The sequence below is a fragment of the Bos javanicus genome, chromosome 1 (genome assembly GCF_032452875.1).
Source record: "Bos javanicus breed banteng chromosome 1, ARS-OSU_banteng_1.0, whole genome shotgun sequence".
Classification (NCBI taxonomy): Eukaryota; Metazoa; Chordata; class Mammalia; order Artiodactyla; family Bovidae; genus Bos; species Bos javanicus.
The window spans coordinates 87268644-87293370 of record NC_083868.1 but is presented as its reverse complement, the minus strand read 5'-3'; the positions used below and the strand labels follow the sequence as shown (position 1 = coordinate 87293370).

The following is a 24727-nucleotide window of genomic DNA, read 5'->3' as shown; positions in this document are numbered from 1 at the left end:
TTACAATGTTATTTCTTGACCTTCCACTCCTAAAGCAATGGAAAGTTTAAAATTAATTTAAAGAAATCAGGGAATGGTGGTTCCATTTTAAGTAGATATTTTAACTTCAGTTAGATTAGTACAACCTATACGTAATTCTAATAATCTTGATCCTGCCAGTGAGGAGTTCTCTTTCAAAAAAAGCTTGTATTTTCTCTTTCCTTGCAAAAAATGAATCTCTAGGAGCAGAAGAAATTAAGAGAGCTCCCCCAAATAAGTAGTGATGTGTTTAACAGAGGTTAAAGTCTTAAAGTAAGAATTTTTATAAGAGCAAAGTACAAAATAAAACATAAAAGTAAAATATTTAGGTGAGTTACAAATTTTAAGGGTGGGAGGACATTGAGATTTAATTTGTACATTTGACCCAAGATTTTGCTTCTACTCATACAGCACAGAGTGACTCTACATTGGATTTTTATGCTTGAGTTAATCCCATTGCCTTACTATTTTCCTGGCTTCCTGGGTATTTCTGATTCTAGGGAGGCTTTCTGCACAAAAAGATTGATGTCTCACAGCTGTTTGTACTCCACTAGGAGAGTACACCCATCATAGACAAAGGTAGTCTCAAGGGACTAAGTTCATATATACAGATGTTGAGTTCAGAGAATTGACAGAGCTGTATGGATTTAGTATCTGTCTTGCATAAACGTCAGGAAGAATGCATTAGAGATTTCTACCCTCTAAGGCCATGCAATGCTCCAGAAAACTTGTGAAATCCTTTTGTTCCCTGTTAGTTGAGTCATTCTGCAATAGTTGAGTTACTGATGTGGAGACATGGCCTGAATTTACTATGTGGGCTCAAGAAAGAGAGTAAAAATGTGAAGACTCAGATTCTGGTCTTCAGTCTCCAAGCGATTTGATGTAGAAGCTTGGGTGAGACAGTCAAAGCCTGTGAGCTGCATTCTCCTTATCAGCATGACAAAGATAAACTAACCATCCTTTGCCAACCTCACTGAAGCATTTTAGAGATTAACTTTTATGAGGCACTCACAAAAAGTGACTATTGTAGTAGAAATAATCAGTATTCTATCACAGCTGACAATTCTGCCATATTGGGGGTGGCTTTGTCAAAAAATATCTCTTGTTATTTTCAGAATGGGGAGGAGAAGTAGAGCAGGATCCTCCCAAGAAGCACTCCTTTAAAGAATTATGAGAGGTTGATCTTTGGTTTCATAGGAAATAACAAGTATCTTGATGTTAGGAAAGCTTTTGAATTTATTTCCCATGATATGGTTATTAGTAAACTGGAAAAATCTGCCCCTATCAAACCCTTAGAGATGCACTGGATCATTAATTAAGAGCCTGAAAATAATAGAATCCTAGAGCTGGAAGGAAAGCCAGAAATAGTCTAAGCCAACCATTTTGCAGAAAGACTAGCAAACTCACATCCAATCTGTGTTTGATTATCTTTGGTAAAATTGAATTCATTTCTCTACTTTTCGTTATGCACCCCCCCACCCTGCCCCCACACACATACATTTGGTTGCACATATTGATTGTCCAAGAATACCTGAATCAGGGAGCACAAGTCAGGTCTGAAACTCAACCCTCTAACTCCACTTGCCAAATCATGTGCCTGGGTGTGGGATTGTGTCCTCCAGGGAAAAGGAGAGTGTTTATGTATTCAGCCCACTCAGAGGTTCTCTTTTATAATTTGCCCAGAGATGGTACACGTCATTGTCATAGTTATTTCCTCTCTCCTATTAGAGAGAACTTTGACATGTGATTTTTGAATCTGTGTCTCTGAATCAGAAGGAATATTCCTTCAAAACTCAGGCTCCCATATCAGACTAACTATGGAAGACATAATAAGATATCTGTATGCAGACAGGCTCACAAAATAGATATGTCTCTTGGATGATCATTGTGAGTGTGGCTCCATCCTTGGATTCCTGGAAAATGGGTCTCTGTGTGTGTGTGTATGTGTATCTGGAAAGGTCAGGGCTAGAGGCGTAAGCAAAACTTATAACTGGGTATAAACAAGACGTCCTTGTAGAACAGTTTTAATGATGATGTTCTGTTGTCTCAGCAGTCTCAGGGATGTATGTGTTAGCACTGTTACCAAAATCACTGTTGACAACTAGCTGAAGTGGTAAGGAGCTGCCTAGAACACTAGAGGCATGGATTCTAATTCCAAGTGACCTTGGCTAGTTAGAGATATAGATAGAAACCATTAGGAGAATCTATTATGTTTCTAAATCTGCAGCCCCAAACTGTCCTCAGGCTTTAAAAATTTGAACCCATTAAACTGCATAGACTACTTTGACAGCGAAGTGTTGCTTAATTACAGTGGCAATCTAATTATAAGGTTTATAAGGTTTCCCTGTAATTGATTCTCTTTCAACTGTGTGGAAACTTCACTTGATATGCGTTCCTCCCTGAAACTCATGGGAATAAACCAGTTTCTGGGGCCACTGTGTCTTAGAATCAGAAAGACCATGCCAATTGCACTTTGGAGTCCTTATTCAGGATAGTAAAGGACTCTTCTGAATATTTCAATTATTCATTGTTTCATTCTTTCATTCATTCATTCACCAATTCATTCTTTCATTCATTCAATAAAAACTACATTAATATATATGTACCTAGCACTACTAGTCTCCAGGGATATAAAAATGTACTGCATATATAGTCACTGCTACAGATGGGTTTACAAACAGTTGGGGAGACAAAAATAAATAATTAAAGCTAAATGTTAATTATGGTATTAGTGATGGATATAAGATGCTAAGTAAGCATTAAGAAAGACATTCCTAATTCTTCACTGTGTGTGGGGGAAGTGGGAGGGTGGTGGTGGTGCAGGCACAGGGCAGCACTCACAAGGAGATAACATTTGGGTGGAATATAAAGGATGAGGAAATATTCAGTGTACAGAAGGCGAGAGTTCTGTTATGTGGAAATGAAAAAAAAAAAATCCAGAACTGTGAGAGAAGAAGAAAATCAAGCATCTGTCACCATTGTAAACAACCAAATATAATAGGCACTGCTGTGGCTAAACTCCTTCTTCCACATATAATATATAAGAAACACTTTTCTATTTCTGTAAAACATAAAAGCTATCCTACCAAATGACCAAAGGTATTTTTCACAGAACTAGAACTTCCCTGGCTTCAGACTATACTAAAAAGCTATAGTATACTCAAGTACTGGTTTGTCTCCTGAGAAGCCTGTGTGTGGGTCTAAGCAACAGTTAGAACTGGACATGGAACAACAAACTGGTTCAAAATTGAGAAAGGGGTATGTCAAGACTGTATACTGTTACCCTGTTTATTTAACTTATATGCAGAGTACATCATGTGAAATGCTGGGCTGAATGAATCATAAGCTGGAAACAAGATTGCCAGGGGAAATACCAACAATCTCAGATAGGCAAATGATACCACTTCAATGACAGAAAGCAAAGAGAAACTAAAGAGACTTTTGATGAGGGTGAAAGAGGAGAGTGAAAAAGATGGCTTAAAACTCTCCATTCAAAAAATTAAGATCATGGCATCTCGTCCCATCACTTCACGGCAAATAAAAGGGGAAAAGTGGAAGCAATGACTGATTTTATTTTATTGGACCCTAAAATCACAGTGGAAGTGACTGCAGCCATGAAATTAAAAGATGCTTGCACCTTGGAAGGAAAGCTATGACAAACCTAGACAGCATATTAAAAAACAGAGACATCACTTTGCTGACAAAGGTCCATATAGTCAAAGCCATGGTTTTTCCAGTAGTCATGTATGGATGTGAGAGTTGGACCATAAAGAAAGCTGAGCACCGAGGAATTGATGCTTTTGAACTGTGGTGTTGGAGAAGACTCTTGAGAGTGCCTTGGACTGCAAGGAGATTAAACCAGTCATCCTAAAGGAAATGAGTCCTGAATATTCATTGGAAGGACTGATGCTAAAGCTCCAATACTTTGGCCACCTGATGTGAAAAGCTGACTCATTGGAAAAGACCCTGATGCTGGAAAAGATTGAAGGCAGGAGCAGAAGGGACCGACACAGGATGAGATGGTTGGATGGCATCACTGACTCAAAGGACATGAGTTTGAGCAAACTCCAGGAGATGGTGAAGGACAGGGAAACCTGGTGTGCTGCAGTCCATGGGGTTGCAAAGAGTTGGACACGACTTAGCAACTAAACAATAGCAACATGGTACTGGCACAAAAACAGAAACATAGATCAATGAAACAGGATAGAAAGCCCAGAAAACAACCCATGCGCTTATGGTCAGTTAATCCATGATACTGTGGAGAACACTCTGGACATTTCTTAAAAAACTAGAAAATGGTTACCATATGATCCAACAATCCCACACCTGGGCATATAGTCAGGAAAGATGAAAACTCTATTTTGAAAAGATATATGCACTCCAATGTTCATAGCAGCACTATTTACAATAGCCAAGACATGGCAGCAACCTAAATGTCCATTGATAAATGAATGGATAAAGAAGTGTGGTGTATACAGACAATAGAATATTACTCAGCATAAAAAGAATGAAATAATGCCATTTATAGAAACATGGATGGACCTAGAGATTAGCATACTAAGTGAGGTAAGTCAGACAAATATATGGTATCACTTATATGTGGAATCTAAAATATGACGCAAATGAACCTATCTATGAAGCAGAAACAGAATCACATACATAGAAAATAGACTGGTGGTTGCCAAGGGAGAGGAGGTTGGAGGAGGAGTGAAATGGCAGGTTGGGGTTAGCAGATGTAAGCTTTTATATATAGGATAAATAAACCATAAGGTCCTACTGTATAGCACAGAGAACTATATTTAATATCCTATGATAAACTATCATGGAAAAGAATATTAAAAAAGAATGTAGACATAAGTATAACTGAATAACTTTATTGTATGGCAGAAATTAATACACAGTAAATCAACTATACTTCAATAAAATATACTGGTTAAAAATGGATACAAATGAACTTATTTAAAAAACAAACTTGCAGACATAGAAAATAAACTTTATGGTTACCAAAGTGGAAACTGGGGGGTTAAATTAGGAGTTTGGGATTAATGGATATATACTACTATATATAAAATACACAAACAACAAGGACCTACAGTATAGCCCAGGGAACTATATGCAATATCTTATAATAATCTATAATGAAAAAGAATCTAAAAAGAATAAAATATGTATAATATATCACCACTTTGCTGCATACCTGAAACTAAAACAATGTTGTAAATCAACTGCATTTCAATTTAAAAAAAATAAGAGTAAATCCTTAAAAAATCATCACAACATATGGGTACATTTATTATATTCTTGCCACAGACGGGGAAAGTGAAGTTTAGTGAGGATAAGTCGTAAGAGCAAGATCTCACAGATAATATATGGTAAAGCAGGATTTGAAAGTGATGTCTGACCTTGAGCCCAAGCTCTTTGGCAGTCTGTTTCTGTAGTCTCTTCAAATGTAAGGAATCATGAAGCAATGTCTGATGCATGCCATCAAAGCCTTTCAGCATCCTTTCCCCACCCCTCTCATTTTTGGGGAAGGCAATTAATTACAGAAATCTAAGCCATGAAGATCTAGATCTCAGTTTCCTCAAAGGTGAAATGACAAAGTTGTGCTATGTGAACTCTAAAGACCTTTATATCTCCAAGATTCTGTTTTAATTTAATCTTGCCCCAAGCTTTATTTTAAGAAGTGTTTTAAGAACACTTTGTTTTTGTGTTATATAAATCTTCCAAAAGACTTACATACTAGATTGCATATCAGTATTAATCACTCAAATGCGTAGGGCATCTAGATTATAATCATTATTTGGATGACTATGAAACAATAATGTGTCCAGTTTTTCACATTAAATTCCTACATATGAAGAAAAAGTGTTCTTATAACTAAAGTACAGGATATGTATTTTAATTCCCTGATCAATTACCAAATTCTTCACAGAGCTCTTTCTAATTTCTCAAAAAAATAGAAGTGAGCAGTAGATAGACCCTGATGAGGGGTCATTCTGCTCTTCGTTGCTGCACGGTTTAATAAACCAATATATTCTAGCTTTATTGTATTCTCCTTTGCTGTATTCTCCTACATGTAATGGCTGCTGCTGCTGCTGCTAAGTTGCTTCAGTCGTGTTCGACTCTGTGCAACCCCATAGATGGCAGCCCACCAGGTTCCCCTCTTCCTGGGATTCTCCAGGCAAGAATAATGGAGTGGGTTGCCATTTCCTTCTCCAATGCATGCATGCATTGAGTCACATCTGACTCTGTGACACCCTTTGGACAGCAGCCCACTAGGCTCCTCTGTTCATGGGATTCTCTAGGCAAGAATATTGGAGTGGGTTGCCATTTCCTTCTCCCATGTAAAGGTAGATAGTGCCAAATAAGCACAGGGCTTAAAGAGAATTATTTTTTTATCTCTTATTCTTAAAGGACAACTAAACTCTAGTTAAGATAGAGAGGTGTCTATTTTACTTTTAAACAACATCTATAACATGTTATACTGAACAGTGGCTTTTTAATTTTTTAACTTTCTCAAATGTACATTCTATATTTGGGAAACTGTAAACTTTTGGAATCTTGGTGGTAAGCAGACATGCACTTTCCCAGAATACCTTGCAGACAGCATACGGAAGTGTAATCTCAGATCTACCAACCAGCATCACCTGAGCCCACTATAAATGGAGACCCGGGGGCACACAGTCATGGGAGAACATTCATCCTGGCAGTGGGTGGCAGCAGCTGAAGCTCCAGCATGGGGTTTTCATGGTCCTTCCATCCAGAGTCTAGTTCCAGGAGTGTTTTTCAAAAATATTAAAAAAACCTTTTTACTTTGAAATAATCACAAGCCTACAGAAAAATTGTAAGTATTCTTGTAATACTTATGTATTTTGTAATACCATTGTAAGTTCAATGGACTCTCATAATACCCTTTTCCCAGACTTACCAGTTTCTAACATTATGCTATATTTGTGCTTTTTCTCTCTCTTTATATAGGCAATTATATTTAATATCATGCATATTATTATTTTCATTATTCCAAATCACTTGAGAGTAGGCTACCTGCATTATGCCCCTATAACCCTTCATATTGCAGCATGTATTTCATATGAACAAAGATATTCTCCTGCCACAGTTATCATATATCAATCAATATATATGACACTAACACCAATCTAACCTCCAGACCATATTCAAGTTTCAATTGTGCCAACACTGTGCTTTATGACAATTTTGTTTCCCACACCAAGATCCAGTCCACGATCACATATTGCATTTCTCAGGTCTCCTTTTAATTTGTAAACATCTCAGTTTTTCTTTGTTACTCATGACACTGACATTTAAATAAAAAACATAATCTGCTACTTTTTATAGAATATCCCTCATTTTGGGTTTATCTGAGATTTTTTCATGATTAGATGCAAGTTTTGCATCCTCACAGGAGTGATGTGTCCTTCTCAGGGCATTGCATCCAGAGATGGACATTCAATTGATCACCTTATTGGTGATGTTGACTTTGGCTACTTAGGGTGCAGTTTCTCCATGGGAAAGGCACTATTTTTTGTTTTGTAATTTACTTGGGTGACATTTTGAGGTCATGTAAATCCTGTTTATACTCAAATTCCCCTTCATCAGATTTAGCATCCAATGATCATTTATTCTCTCTTGAATCAATTTTTACTATGATTGCAAAAGTGGTGATTTTTCTATATCATTCTTTCTATGCTTATCAATTGTTCAAATATACTTCTAATAAATTGCCTTTATGCTTAAATGAGCCAGAGTTGTTTTCTGTCACTTAACAGCTAAGAACGCCTGATGGATTTACTTGTATATTTAGGCAACTAGTTCTAAGAACCTATCAAACAAGTTCATTCAAATGGTCAATCTAATCAGTCCAAGGAGAGACATTGAGGAACACCTTTAGGAAACAAAAATGATACAGCTTTTCACAATACTTCATTCTACTTTTAAAACAGATTTACAGACTGTACTTATTTTTATATTGTCAGCCAAACAAATGACTACTCAAATTGAATATATCTGATAAATATATATTCAATCTGAGTAGGTTCCTTAAGAAGCTAAAAATAGAACTACCATATGATCCAGAAAGCCCACTCCTGGGCATATACCTGGAGGAAAACATGGCTTGAAAAGATACATGCACCCCAGTGTTCATGGCAGTGCTGTTTACAACAGCCAGAACATGGCAGCAACCTAAATGTCCACTGACAGAGGAATGGATAAAAAGAAGATGTGGTACATATGTACAATGAAATATTACTCGGCCATTAAAAGTAATGAAATAATGCCATCTGTAGCCATATGAATGGACCTAGAGATTATCATACTAAGTGAAGTAAATTAGAGAAAGACAAATATGTGATATCACTTATACGTGGACTCTAAAAAATGATACAAATGAACTTATTTATGAATCAGGCTCACAGACTTAGAGAATGAATTTGTGGTTACCAGCAGGCAAGAATGGGGAGAAGGGACTCTGGGATTGACATGTGCATATTGCTATATTTAAAATAGAGAGCTAATAAGGGCCTACTGTATAGCACAGGGAATGCTGCTCAATATTCTATAATAACCTAAATGGGGAAAAGAATTTGAAAAAGAATAGATACAACTGAGTCACTTTGCTATATACCTTGTTAATCAACTAATAAAATGTTTTTAATCAACTATGTTAATACAACATTGTTAATTGTTAATCAGCTATGCTCCAATATAAAATAAGAATTTTTTAAAAATAAAAAAGATAAAAAATTAAATAGTTACACTAAAAAGCAGGAAGAAATATTTTTTTGTGACTAAATGCCAAACATTGAACATTTGAAAACATCTAGCAGTTTATTATAATGCTTACTTTTTCCTTAGATTTTTTATTGTAATTCAAAATAATAATAGTGTAATGGGAATAGCACACTAGTGGAAGGCAGCTTTCATTCCAGTACTAGTTCTGCTAAGGTATATGGGACTTTTTGAGCAAGTCTCTTATTTTCTTCGACCTCAGTCTCCTCATCTGTGAAATGAGATGATTGAACAAAACAATTTCAAGAGTTCTTCAAACTTAGGATTCTGGGACCTCAAAACTGAACATTATTGCAATTTTTGAAGACATAAGGAACTATTAGCCTAGAATATTCTAATGAGCATATTTGGATCCAAGATTATTCTGGTATAAAGACTAACACCTGTAAAGCATCAGAACAATTTAGAGGGCAATTTAGTCTAAAGATGCTATAGCAGCTGTCTGAATAGATGTCTTTCCCAAGAGATAAATAATGTCACAGTGCATGGCACTGGTCAGATCACATCTTGAGCTGTGTGTCTTGTTCAGAGGGCCATACTTTCATGGAACCATTAAAACATCAGAAATGTCATTATGAGAAATGATTGAGTGAACTGGGCTGTTTATCTTGGAGCAGAAAAGATTTATTAGGATGAAGACATAATAGTTCTTTAAATATTTAAAATTTTGTTTTATTCAGTTTGAACATAATAGGTTTGCTGAGCTTTCTCCAGATGGAAAAAGTATAACCAGTTGGGTAGAGGTTATGACAGGAATATAAGAAAGAAATTTTATTCAACCACAGCTGTGGTAGCTGCTGTTGCCAGCTCCTCTGTCAGGTACCTCATCATTGTGCCTCTGTGATGTCAGAAAACTATCTAAGAATCAAGCTTTTTGCTAAGGTCTCAGTGCAATAGATCAGGTCCTGTTCTTTATGTAGATGTTTTCAGATCACTGTATCCTAAATGTTAGTGTATGTAAAAATCACGGGTATATTGGAGAATTCAGTTTTGGATTCACTAGGTCTGAAGAAGGACCTGAGATTTTACATTTTTCAACCAGCTCCCAGATCTTTCATGTACACATAATCAATCACCTGTCCAATCAGATGATCAGCGTGTCCAATCAGATGTTCAATCAGATGTCTAATCCAGCATGATCAGAAGATACCACTTCGTATGTTACAGTTTTACCCGTGTGAAAGGAGGTGAAAACATATTTTGCAGCTCCAGCAGCTTCATCTTAAGAGGTTTAAATGTTTTCCTGTTTCTCATCTTGACAAGGTTCTGTGTTTTCAGACTTTTCACTAGTTTTGACCACTTCGCCTCATGGCACTGGCATGCCTCTGTCTGATGCTCACCTGTATACTTTCAAGAAACCAGGGAATGTTTCCCCCAGAACACACTGGGTTTTGTTTATTTTAGGTCATTACTTCAGTTGACTACAACCATTTCGGGTGGGCCACACAGACACGCATACCCAAACACACATGCCATTTCACGGTGCTTTTCAGTACTTTCATCCACAGGCATAATGGTCTTAGGTCAGAGGCCTGCGTATGTACAAGGACACTGTGCTCTGCTTCCATTCGGCCCCCCTTTACTCTTGGCCTCTTCCGTCTCCAAGCAGGCAGCTCACTACAGTGAGAACGGGGTACTGTATCCAGGGTCTTCTCACAGTCATTGCCTTGAGGAAACTTTATCTCACCCTGCTAGGGTACCAGTTTTAGCCCTCAAGGGTGTATGGACTATTCCCTTCTTACATAAAATCCATTCTAATATTTATATAAAGTCATCATGATCTCCTCGAGTCTTTACTTTCCAAGCCAAATATCCCCAGTTCCTTCTATGATTATTCATCTGAAATGGTTCTGAATTCCTCTACCATACCAGTGGCTTTAAAAACTGCATAGTTTTTAAGAGGCTCAGTGGAAGTGGGAATTCTGTGGCTCCCTAGGTAGATTTCTGGCATCACAACAGCACCAATCAGCTGTTAGAATCTCCATGATTTATAGATGACCATATGGCATTCTGTTTGGAAAAAAAGTTTTTGCTACACCAACTCCCACTTACAGGGTTTGTCTGGCTTTCCAGGGGGATTCCTATGTATGAGCAGGGACTTTGGGGACTTGTATATGCAACTGCAATGCAAACTCTCCTGCGTGGCTCAGGTTCACCCCATTTCAAAGCTGCTGGCAGAGTTCTGTGGGTTTCTCTTTAATGAAATGGTGGCTAAGCAAACTTTACCTATCTATATGAGCTCATTATTTTTCACCTGTACAATTTTTAATGGTCATTGTCTAAAAATAATAAAGATGATCAATCTAGTGAAATCTCACATGGAGAGTGATAATGGTCATTTACCTAATGGAATTTTAACAGGAAAAGTAGTATATCAGTACTAATACAGATCAGTCAAAAATGATGGCATGGCATCCAAAGCACAAGCCACAAAATGAAAAATAAACAAGTGGGACTACATCAGACTAGAAAAGCCTCTGCACACACAGCAAAAGAGACCATCAACAGAGCAAAAAGAAAATCTATGTAACTAGAAAAAAAATATTTGCAAACTATACGTGATAAAGGGTTAATATTCAAAATATATAAAGAACTTATGCAACTCAATAGCAAAAAAACCCAAATAGCCCAATTAAAAAATGGGGAAAGGACCTGAGTAGACATTTCTCCAGAAAAGGTATAGGAATGCCTACAGGTATATGAAAATATGCTCAACAACACTAGGTAGTAGGGAAAAGCAAATTAAAACCATAATGAGCTATCATCTCATACTTGTTAGAATGGTCATCATCCCAAAACAAGAAATAACAAATGCTAATGTGAATGTGGAGAAAAGGGAGCTGTTGTACACTGTTGGGGGATTGAAAAGCAGTATAATAACTATGGAAAACAATATGGAGGACCTTTAAAATGTAAAAGTAGAACTACCATAGGAGAAGGCAATGGCAACCCACTCCAGTACTGTCACCTGGAAAATCGCATGGACGGAGGAGCCTGGTAGGCTGCAGTCCATGGGGTTGCTAAGAGTAGGATACGACTGAGCATCTTCACTTTCACTTTTAACTTTCATGCATTGGAGAAGGAAATGGCAACCCACCCCAGTGTTCTTGCCTGGAGAATCCCAGGGATGGGAGAGCCTGGTGGACTGCCATCTATGGGGTCGCACAGAGTCAGACATGACTGAAGTGACTTAGCAGCAGCAGCAGCAGCAGAAGTACCATATGACCCAGCAATTCCATTTTTGGGAATACATCCAAAGGAAACAAAATCACTAACTCAAAAAATATCAGCATCCTCACGTTCAAAGGAACACTATTTACAACTGCTGAGACATGAAAATAACTGAAGTGTCTATTGGTAGATAAATGGTTAAAGAAGTTGTGGTACACACACACACACACACACATATAAAATGGATTATTAGTCATAAAAATGAGGAAATTGTATCATTTGCAACAACATGGATGGACTCTGGAGGCATTATGCTAAGTTAAATAAGTCACTCAGAGAAAGAAAAACACTATGATCTCACTTATATGTAGAAACTAAGAACAAACAAATAAACTCAGACTTGTGGTTACCAGAGGCAGAGAGGAGGGGAGAGGGAACTGGAAGAAGGTAGTCAAAAGGCACAAACTTGCAGTTATAACATAAATACTAGGGATGTAATGCACAACATGAGGATTATAGCTAACATTGCTGTATGACATAGAGGAAAGTTGTTAGAGTGAATCTTAAGAACTCTCATCACAAGAAAGAAATTTTTTCCTTTTCCCTTCTTTCTTTTTACTGTATCTACACAAGAAAATGGACGGTAACTGAACCTATTGTGTCACAATATAAGTAAATCAAACCATCATATTGTATGCTTTAAACTTACATAGTGTTGTACATCAATTATTTCTCAATAAAATTAGGAAAAAAACAGACAATATACAAACAAATGGTTTTTAAACACTGGGAAAAAAAGCCTCACAGGATCGGATCCTTGAGAGAAGGAAAACAAAGTGAGTCCTGTAATTGCCCTAGCGTACTGCCAGCAAAGAGTTTTCCAGACATAACGTAGGAAGCAAGAACCCCCCAAAACTCTTATACTCGCAATAAGCTGAGGAGACAGAGTGGAGGGTTAAGGAGGCCCAGGTGTTAGAATACACAGGGCAGAGTAGTAGGGAGAAGTCTGAACAGAGGGAGAGTGCTGGAGAAATGCAGGGGCTTCCTCCCCTAGTTTTCCACTGAGTTCTGACCATGTATGTGAGGAAATGACCCTTACACCATCAGAAAGGAGCAGGCAGAGAAATTCTTAGAGCTCACATGGGGTTATAAAGAGTCCACATTCCCAAAGCCAAGTCAAGAAATCTTTGGATGAGTAGGACGTCAGATAAAGTACTCAAAAGGACAGTACCACAGGAAACAGGACAATCAGCCCTAGACCAAAATACTTTGGTAGCTTCTGGTATCATGTAAGAACTCTTAAAAGCAAACCTTGAAATGATCAAACTGTTCCCGAGTATATTAACTGTGTCCAAACATAAAACTTAAAAAGGAAAAAAAAAAGGAAAAAAAATCCAGCACCCAACAATGTAAAACTCACAATGTCTGGCATCCAATCAAAATGTACCAGGCATACAAAGAAGCAGAAAAACACAGCTCATAATGAAGATAAAAATCAATCAATAAAAACAGTCCATGAAATGACACAGATAATAGAAAGAGTAAACAAGGAAATTAAAATAGCTACTGGTAAATGTTTTTTTACATGTTCACTGCCTACCTGCAAAGTCATAAATATATTCTCTTATTTTAACCTACTTGAGATGGACTTTTGTGTACATGCAAAATAGAAGTCAAGATTTACTTTTTTTAAAAAAAATATAGATATCCAATTAGCCAAGAATCATTAATTGACAAAGAACATTTTCCTCTTATAATGCAGGTATCTCCTATGTCACAAATAACATATTTATACATGAAAAATGACATTATAAGACAATACTGACAGTGTGCTGTGTTAGACCTTGGGCTCTGCACAATTAGTAATGGTCGTGATAACCAACCAATAGGGTATTAGCTATCTCCCTGTTCATATTCTGTATAACATAATAATATATAAGATATAAAGATATTTCTTAAGAGGCTGGGGAAAAAGTCTTCTGTTTGGTATTCCTAGGGATGGCATAGGTGAGAAGGGGTGAGAAGTGGGTGAGTGAGGTGGAGATGAAGGAAGGGGTCTCTGAAAGAGATGTAACCCCCAATTCATAGCATCTGCTCTCTGATCCATCGGTTACAGGCTAAAGATGACTTTTCCCTTCCACGAAATCTGAATCATAAAAAGGTTTCATTTTTCAGAAAACTTAGCTATTCTATGTTCTTTACTGGTGGATTTGAAACGACATCATGTTTAGATGTCTCCAAACACCCAGATTGGACTTAGGTAGCATAAGGAGACATTAGGCTGGAGTGTACCTTCACTAAGTGCAGCAAAGGCATACCAGTTATTCCATCAAAATATCAAGAAGTGAATTCTAGAATATAAAGTCTTTACACAGCTCTAGCTTATGCCTGTGTTGGAAACATGAGATCTCAATGAAAAGTGTAAAAAAGCAGCCTGCCAGATGTTTTGACTACATGGCACATCACATCTCAGTGTTTCTGAGGTTGGCAGTGGGAATACTAGAGACTCGGGCTTTTAAAATTAACAAGTTCTGTTTTAACCTTTTTCTTATTCTTTGCTTTAAAAATGTTTTTAGAGTCAAAACATTTGTATGCTGGAATTTTTTCCTTCAAACACATGTTTTTAGGAAGAATGTTTATAAACTATAAACAAAATCTAGGAAGAACATATTGTGTTTCTTACAGTAAATCTATAAAGGAAACTGTTGGCCAGTATAGCTGGGGAATGAGAGTTTCAGGTTAATCAAATATTCAGCAATATTATGCCATAAGTATTATCATTTTCCTAAATGTTAGGAGCATAATATTACTCTCATAACAAGCATGATTTGCTTATAAATATACTGGAAGCATTTGGGAATCTTGCTGGAGCTTGTGTCATAATTTTGAGCATCAGTTTCACCGTACATGAATTTTCTTCAATAGAATTCTAGTTAATTTTGGACAATAAATTTATGTCTGAAGTAAATTCACTCAAGGAGTATTAATACTGATTATTTGAGGGGGAACGGCAGGTATTATTTGAGCTGAGGGGAGAGAAAAGGTGAGGGCAGCAGCTTGTTGTTCAGTCACTAAGTCGAGTCTGACTCTTTGCAACCCCACGGACTTCAGCACACCAGCTTTCCCTGTCCTTCACTATCTCACAGAGTTTGCTCAAATTCATGTCCATCCATGACCAAATTAACACAATCAACCTCAGCCTTAAGCCAGCATTACCTCATTCTCCTCACAAATTCTGTCCCTCCCCCCAAAAAATACCTCCTGATTTTCACAGATTTCCCTCTAAAAATGTAAATATCCCTGTAGGGTTTGTGCATGTGTGGTATATTGGCATTAATTATGTTTTTGTCAGCAAAGGGTTGATAAAGAAATGACACAGGATAGAAAATGGTGGCATCAGGAGGGAAAAAATGGATCTTTTAAAAGACTGGAAATATCCATGACAAATATTACCTACTTCACAGTTTTGCTTTAGGTATCACTAATGAAAAACTGCTGTTATAGATGCTGAGAATTCTATGACCTTTTGTTGGACTGGCTTCTTATGTTAGTTGTTTCTAGTGAGTCAAATGAGTCTCCAGTGGCCAGACCTAATGTATTAACATAAGTTGTTATCCAAACTTCATGAGAAAATTTTTAAAAAGCTTAAGTAAACTTAAGACAAACACAAAACCCTTTTGGGGGAAGATAAATAAATAGCTACTCTTTGAGCTGTTAATAATCTTGTAATTTTTGTCATTTAAATTTCCTTTAGTTAATGTCCTGTGAAGCCAGAGGGTATGGAATTTTTCCTTGGCAGGTTTTAATAAGTCAAAAAAGCTTGTTTTCAATGTCTATCATAGAGATCAGTTACAATTATGAACAGAATTTTTGTCTTCTGAAAAAACTGTTTTTTCTTTTCCAATTTATTCAGAAAAAAATTCATGTGTAATAAATACACTCAGTTTTAGTTGAAATAACTTTTGTAACAAAAATTCTACTGGGGATCCTTTATTAAAAATTTAAAAATTAGTTCAAAATTGAAATTATATTGCTTTGTATTTATACCATTTCAGAAAAAGGTTTGGTTAAGGGAACATTCAGAGACATGTAATTATTTTGCTCTAATTGGCAGTGTTAACTCATATGCACATACACAAATAAGCATCGCACTGCAGAGCACACAGAGGTATTGGAGGGTTTAAGATCACAGGTCATCTATTAGGAATTGAGAGTTGGTCAGAACTGATGTTAAAGTGTATTTAAACACCATTGATTCCCTTGGTCAAAAGGGAAAAACAAGGAAATCTAAAACAGTTGCTAAAGAAACAACCTTTGCTTAAGTTGCTGGGGTGATGAATTCCCCTTGGAAATAATTGGTGAGGCACCTGGAAAAATGGCACAACTCTTGGGCCTGCTCCTAAGAAATATACCTGTGGCATTCACTTTGAAACCAAGAAATCTATACCACTATGCTGTGCTATCTATCTGTAATAGTTGTCATTTGTCAACTTTTATCTTCTAATGAACTACCAGAGTAAATCAAATTTGTGTTTTTAAAAGTTTGTGGCTTCTAAAATGAATGCAGTTTCTATGGTAAACTGGATGAATTAGACATATGTATCAAAATTAATAGATTTTATTTACAAAGTTGCAAAAACAAAGATACCACAGGAGTTTTAGACAATTTTTGAAAACTTCATGTGAATACCTCCCCTACTTCAGGCTGTTTATTTAAAAAGCATTTTATTTGAAAATCTTTTGGATTTGGAAAAGACAAGTACAGTTAATGATTGCAAATATTTTCTGTTGCATTCCCATTTTAAGGTATCAGCCAAGTAACACCAGTGTTCAAATAAACTCCAAAGTTGGCAAAAAATGTTAGTAAATCTGCTCATCCCTGGTCCACTTTACCAAATATGTATTCTGATTTTAAATTACCAATATTTTGGAATGTTTGGGCTATGCTTCTTCTCCCTTGTGATTAGAGTCAGGTATGCACAGGAAGATGATGCTGTTTCTGATAAGGAAAGATTCTTTATTTAATCTAAAGGTATCAACACAATGGGGATTTTGTACATAGGCTAAATACTATTTTCTGGGAAAGAGACTGGGGTTTTAAAATGTCAGCAAATAACTATATTACAAATCAGGTTGTAATAAGTGTTTTAGTTTGGGGAGGGAGTATTCCCAACCAGAAGATCATATCATTTAATAGCTACTAAACTAGTAAAGCCTCAGAAGTTAGTATCAATGGTCCATAGCAAATAGGAAAAAAGTATTGTGCTCTGAAATTTTGGCAAGCATATTGATTACAGTCTTTATTTAGTAATGTTTCCAAGTTAAGCTTGGCAGCAAAGATTTGGGAGTTTTACTGCAAGCCATCATATTTGTTGTTACAGCAGTGCACAAGCAAAAAACATTAAGGCAAAAACATATACAGAGTCTTACATTCTGTCTATTCTCTCAAAGTGAAATGAAACCATCAGACATTATTCTGGGCAACTCAAGTTTCAGTAATGCCTTTCCTTTAAATATCCAGAAAATTGAGTTTAAATTATTTTGGGGGTACCTGAGTTTATCAGATTGTTGCTTGCATTATTCATTCACAAAAACATATTTTCAAACAAAAATAATGTGGAAAGTTTCATTAAATTGCCCAAGTAGTCAATTATGAATTTTGTGTGAATGAGCAATTTTCTGAGGACTGACTCCATTTATTAAAATCTTCCTATTTTTATTCCTGTGGAGAAACTGTTTGGGGATAATAAATAGATCATACATAAAATTAAAAGTACCATTCTTGGGAGTGAAGATGAAGCATAAAACTATGGTAAAAACTCTTTGTTAATTTTTTAGCTGTCATTGTTTGAATGGTTGTTACTTAACTTCTCAATTAGTGTAGCTTTAATAAGAAACATGCAGATCGTATTTATTGTATGTATTTAGAAATACACTTCAGGTACTAATTATTGTCCAACAATTGTGATACAATTCTATTAATAATTTTCAAAACAAGATGATGTCAGTAGTATGGGAAATGCTTTTAGAATTCTGATAGTGCTGATTCAGAATTCTTATAAAACTTTGGAATATGATACAATACCATTTTATATAAAACTAAATTATAATCCAAAAGAATTTCTCCACAGGCTTAGAAATTAAATATTGGGTAATACTAAGTCATAAATTCAATAACTGTCAATTTATCTGTTTTTCAATTGTCCTAAAGATACAGAAGTAACATCCTTGTAACATTCATGCACATTACACACTAGAGTGAAATTATCACATATGATAAAACTGTAGTTGATCATCTTTGTAATGGAAAGGAAGCCCAAACATCAAGTCCATGACTAAAACATTTAGGAACAGTAAAAAATAAAATAAAATCTCAGTTTATACTCTAGGAAGCTGAGTTGGTATTTCATTTTTTTCCACCCAAAGCATGCACCTGCCTTTATAGGGAAGAACCAACTATGTGAATGAAAACTGGAGTCAAGGTTAAAGTAATCTTGCCCAAGAGAGTGGAGAACATCAGAGAGAAGCAGTGGCTCAGCTCAGATGAGCTTTAATAGCCAGAGACAGCACCTCCTCTGAAAAACATTAGAGCCTCTTGGACATATGTTTGAAATTCATCCTAAGTCATCCTGTGACTATAGGGATAGGTGACAATGTCCCATCATCTAAGTGGGAAAAATACAGCACAAACCATTTTTAAAATGATCACTTTAAAAAATAATACGAAAGTGGCAAAGTGTTCCAAACGTCAAGAACCTTCGCAGATGATAAAAGAAAAGCTTTGTCTTTTCTATGATTGTTTGCCCTTCAGTTGACATACATGCTGAGTTGCATCAATAGGGATACAACGGAAACACGGTCATCTCCAGGTTTCCTCCTTTTGGATTCCTTGATCTTGTTTAAAGAAACAGGCTCAGGGAATACACATAAAACAAACTTCCCAATCGAAGTTCTGAGGTCTTTCCTCCCCTTCTCCCACCCTCAGAAACCCGTCTAGTTTTACCTACAGCACTGGACTGAAATGTCATGGTCATGTTGCACCACTTCACTTGTTGAATTGTATGGAGGCAGTACTTGACCACAGTAACTTGGTGAACCGCCTTGCTCTTATATTAGTCCCCAAGATTCCTATCCAATTCGATGGAAATGTCTTACCTGCATGTGTCCCTGGTACATTCTGCTTCGGCTTCTTCAGGACTCCCTGAGGTTGCCGGATGCTTCTCCTCGTGTTCACTTGCACGGCAACAGAGAAGGTGGGTTCTCAGAGGGTGCCCCTAAGCCTGGCGGAAGGCTCCAGGTAGCCCGGCCGCCAGCGGCCCCTTGAAGCTCTGCGGGCTGCGGGGAACTGTTCTCCGCTCGGGGTGCTGAAAGGGGACACTGGAGAGCGCGCGGATGAAGCGAGGAGCCCAGGCGGCCACGCTCTCCCTCAGGCACGGTCCTGCTTGCCGGGCGTCTTTAAAACTCACTCTTTCTGCGAACACTTTCTCGTTTCCTGCCTGGCTGCCTCATGTCTCTCTCACTCTCTTCACAGCGAACCCCTTCCTCCTCCCAGCCCTGACGTGAGCGCCCACACCAGCCGCCGCAGCTGCCGAGCTGGGCGCGCGCCGCCCTCCCGGCCGCGTCCCTGCCGAGAGCCCGCGGGGCCGGGCACGCGCGTACGCGTCCCCGGCTGGCCCTGGGCTCGGCCGAAGGAGGCGCGCGCCCCCCTGCGCGCGTGCTCGGGAATGCGCACACGTGGAGGCCAAGTGCCCGGGTGGTGGTGGTCAGGTGGGGCAACGGCTTCTAGGGGAGGTTCCAGAGGAGCTGGAGGCTAGTTGTAAGAAAAAGTAGGAGGAATATGCATTGTCTGTTCAGGAGCCATCAATACCTAGTAAGCCCATCATCCTAGAGATTGAATAAACCGAGCGTGGGGTTTCCGAAGAGTTTATTTCTATTCTGATTCAGCTCTCACAAGTTACCTCCGTGTCACTTCGTGCCTCTCCCCCCCACTCAACCCACCCCCAATTCACCCCACCTCCAATTCATTGCTGTCTACCCTAAAACAGCAAACGCCAGTCTCCAAGGGCCTTCCATGATTTGTTTTTCTCCCTAGCACTTAATATCACATAACATCCTGTATATTTTATACATTTATTTTATTTATTGTCTATCTCAGTGTATACAGTGTTATTTCCGTGAGATCAGGGATATTTGGGGGAAGGTGTGTACCTATTTTTGCGTGGGTGTATCACAAGCACAGTACCTCCTGGCACATAGTACGCACCCTATAAATATTTGCTGAGTGAATGGGTGTTTAATATATAGGTAGAGTGCATTTCAATATGTTTTAAGTTTAAGAGACTGGATAGTCTGATGCAAGGTTTACATTATAAATATATATACACAAAACAACGGGCTGGTGTATGTGTGTATACTGTGATTTCCTACTTTTGTTGGTAAAAAGATCTCCAATTGCACAACATCCCCCAAATTATATATGGCATGATATAATCCTCCAAATCTTGCATATAGCATAATATACTTTTCATAAAGTTAAAAAAAAAACTCCTTAGGAATATATTTGTATGTAACTATATGAAAAGAAAAACAATAAAACAATTAATATCATATTTAAAATGGTGACACTGGGTGAGGGGAGGTAGGGGAAAGGGATTGGGAGGTATTGTACATGAAGGCGAATTGTCATATCTCAGCTATTATGTTGGGTGGTGATTCACAGACATGTATTACTCTATAAAAATCACTATGTAACTAAATAAAACCATGCATGAACTAGTGAGGACAGAGTGAAATGAACCACAAAAACAATTAATCCAATTCAGTGCACCTGAGGCCCTAGAACAATCAACCAACCGAACACAAAATGACTAAGACTTGCAGGCAGGAGACTTGGATTCCTATTAGATACCCCCAGTGGTTAACCTTGAACAATTTCCTTTACCCTCTATAAACTTCAGCTTTTTAATGTCTAAACGCTGCATGAAAACTCATGGTTTTATTTTGAAAATTGATACATGTTCATAAGCACTGTAAACTGTAAAGTACCATCCAATTCTTGTTTTATTGTCCTTTATAGGACAGAGCACTGAAACAGGAGTCAGTAGGTAGAAGTGCTACTTCTATGACACTACCTAACTTCTCTCTCAGGCAAGAAATTCTCTATTTCCTCACTTTTGAAGTAAGGCAAGTATCTGCCTAGCCTACTGCACAGGGCTGCTGAGAACTAATGTATGCAAAGGGAGTTGTCAATTTTAAACCATCATATATGAGTATGCAAACTGGTTTTTTCTAGTTCAGAAAATGGGGCTTCCCAGGTGGCTCAGTGGTAAAGAATCCACTTGCTAATGTTGGAGGTGCAAGAGACATGGGTTTGATCCCTGGGTCAGGAAGATCCCCTGGAGTAGGAAATGGCAACCCACTCCAGTATTCTTGCCTGGAGAATTTCAGAGAAGCCTGGCCGGCTACAGTCCATGGGGTCACAAAGAGTGGGACACCACCGAGCAAACTGAGCACACACAGTCCAGAAAATATGAGTGATGATTTCCTGAGACCTTGAGCTCTACAAACTTAAATGGGGGAAATTATTATTCTTTTAGTATGAATTTTATTTTTAATTAAAGGATAATTGCTTTACAGTATTGTGTTGGTTTCTACCAAACATCAACATAAATCAGCCATAGGTTTACCCATGTCCTTTCCCACTTGAACATCACTCCCACTTCCCTTCCTATCCCACCCCTCTAGGTTATTACCAAGCCCTGGTTTAAGTTACCTGAGTCATACAGCAAATTCCCTTTGGCTATCTATTTTACATATGGTAATGTATGTTTCCATGTTACTCTTGGGAAAACTATTTATTATAAAATGTTTGCATGTTAGTATAGAAATCTTGGGGAAATTGTAGAATTTGATTTGAAAGCACTACAAATCTGTGAAGTAACACTGGAGCTAAAGTTTTCCAATCCATTATATGCTTATTTTCATCTAATGGCAAAGTCAAAGAGCCATCAACCATAAAAACATTTGAACCTCTATGGCAAGTACCTAGAGTTGAAGACAAAAGTCAATATATCCTCTTTTTAAAACTTCAGCAACTCATTTAGCTACTCCCTACATTCACAGAATCTCAGAAATACATGCATCTGTGAAGGCATGCCTCTCTTTATTCATTCATTTTTATTGAAGACTTAGTATGTGGGAACGCTGTGCCAAGTGCTGAAATACACTGATGAGACAGACATGGTTTCTATCTCCATGGAACTCATAGTCCAGCTTCCTGACAGGAGTACATTTTACCATCCCAGAAAGAAAAATCTGTCTAGACTTTTCTTAAAACAATAGTTCTACAGAGACCCCATAATTTCTCCATTTCTCCTAAGAGTTCATATCTTCTAGTTAAATAGTCCACCTTGTCATGGATTTTGATTATTTCTATGGCACAAATATTTCCTTCAAAGGCTATAAATATAAACATCGTGAGCAAAGGTACTTGGTTGACTACTGATTCAAGTATCAGCGTCTTGAGATATTCTTGATTCACAGAACCATCTAGTAATTGATATATCTCATTTGGCTAGGCCAAAAATGTTGATCCAGATCTAGTGTATTAGCTCAAGTATTATGATATTTTGGCACAAAAAGAAGCTTTTCATGTAAATGTAGACATACCAGTAGAAAATTGATAAGATAAAGCAGGTGTGAATTTTTTGACACACATAAAAAGTTGAATCATAATATATTTGTGGAAATATTTTTTGCAAATCAAGTTGTCTTTAAAAGATCTTGAAAGGAGAAAACATGCATAATTTTATCCTGAGAGTGAAAGTGAAAGTGAAGTTGCTTAGTCGTGTCCTACTCTTTGTGACCCCATGGACTGTAGCCCGCCAGGCTCCTCTGTTCATGGAATTCTCCAGGCAAGAACACTGGATTGGGTTGCCATTTCCTTCTCCAAACTTTATCCTATGACTGCAGTAATGGTGAGAAATGTATCTCTTTGTGATCTCTGGTCCCCCCAGGGAATCATTAAGGTAAACTGGCAGAAGGCAAACAAACAAACAAACCAGAGATGCAACTGTTTAGAAAAGGTGTGGGTTTTTTTTTTGTTTTTTTTTTTAGGAAAAAAGGCAAGTGCAACAGCTGTGTGTCTGCTTCTCTAACAAAGGAAATATCTGAATACAAATGGAGGAAAGTGAAAGTGAAGTTGCTCAGTTGTGTCTGACTTTTTGTGACCCCATAGACTGTAGTCTATCCGGCTCCTCTGTCCATGGGATTTTCCAGGCAAGAATACTGCAGTGGGGTGCCATTTCCTTCTCCAGGAGATCTTCCTGACCCAGGGATTGAACCCGGGTCTCCCGCATTGTAAGCAGACACTTTACCGTCTGAGCCACCAGGGAAGTCCAAAAAAAATGGAAATCTCTGCCAAACATCTATATGCTTTGACTTTTCACAGGACTTCCTAGTTTTCATATTAATAACTGGAATCATGGACAAACAACTTTGAAGATGAATTTGTGATATGTGTCAAACTCAATTATATCTATGATATGAAGCAAAAGAAGAATGTCTCTGTAAACACTGTGAAAGGGACAGTTACTAATGAATCTTTTCTAACCTGCATGCATACAGGTATATATTTCATTGGTGGTAATGCTGTCACCAGCAGCAGTTTAACTTATAAGTGGCTGGGCCATGATTGCCCAGCTAAACCCAGTATAATTCATGTTATGAAGGCACACTTTGTTTCTGAGGAAAATAAAGATGATCTGTGTTTCATTCCCATCGCACGGTTGTTTTACAACCTACCATCAGCATGACTTAATACCAAACCCAAGGTCCAGAAAATATTTCTCATTTTAAATTCAAAGACCCTTGTTACTCAAAGTGTGGTCTGTTGACCAGCAACATCAGATTCTCCTGGGAGCTTGATAGAAATGCAGACTCTTGGGTCCCATCCCTGACCAACTGAATCAGAATCTGCATGTTAACAAGATCTCCAAGTGCTTTGTATGCACCATCACATCTGGGCAGTACTGTGGCCTAGACGGTTGTAAATATGTACAAAGCTAACTCTTGCCTTTTGCAATGACAGCACATGAGCAACATCAGTGCCAAGAGAAAAGCACCACACATATCATTCTCTGTTTATAAGATAATCTCACTGCATTCTGAGTGGCCAAAGGACTTGGCATAAAATCATAGCACGCACAGCTTTCTTATAGCAAGAAATGTGCTAATATCGCTTGGAATTTTAAGCACTATAATAAAATTAAAGAGTTGAGTGGTAGTAAAATATATTTTGTATTGATCAAATTAAGTTTTGTTTATTAGTAAGTGAATCCTATGGCATATTAAGTGGATATTGAAAATTCAGCATTTATTAAATCTTTTAGAAAGCTGAGTAATAATGGTGTAGTCAGTAGGCTTGTGGACTTAAGAAAATTAAAGATAATAGTCTTTTGGTGATTCAACCATTCTTTTATAATCTGTGCAATTCAAGCCCTGCTGCTCAAAGATGGTGTAGGAGAGAACAAAAGTCAAAATAACCAGAGACCTAAATTAAAATGACTAATTAGTTTTTATTGTTCAATCAGAGGCAGGAATGTTTTGTTAAAGTTTGCCCTTTTTGTCTCTTTGACACATTGAATGGGATTAGCTGGGGTTCAGGGCATTAAATCTGGAAAGAATTTAAACAGTCCACACGGCAGACCCCAAGGTGGTGGGGGAATTATGA

The 24727-nt window shown here is 37.5% G+C and overlaps 1 protein-coding gene across 4 annotated transcripts in view; it reads right to left on the bottom strand.

Annotated features, from left to right (window-relative positions):
- The window catches only part of PEX5L (peroxisomal biogenesis factor 5 like), a 331590-nt gene extending 311962 nt beyond the window's left edge, over positions 1-19628 (bottom strand). Inside the window, exon 1 of one of the 4 annotated variants that reach the window (XM_061415194.1) lies at positions 19153-19628. In XM_061415194.1, the coding sequence (XP_061271178.1) occupies positions 19153-19173 (21 nt within the window). In that variant the 5' untranslated portion in view covers positions 19174-19628. The remainder of the gene's footprint in view (positions 1-19152) is intronic. The other 3 variants (XM_061415245.1, XM_061415184.1, XM_061415235.1) reach the window with 3 other exon arrangements.
- Positions 19629-24727: the final 5099 nt, after the last annotated feature.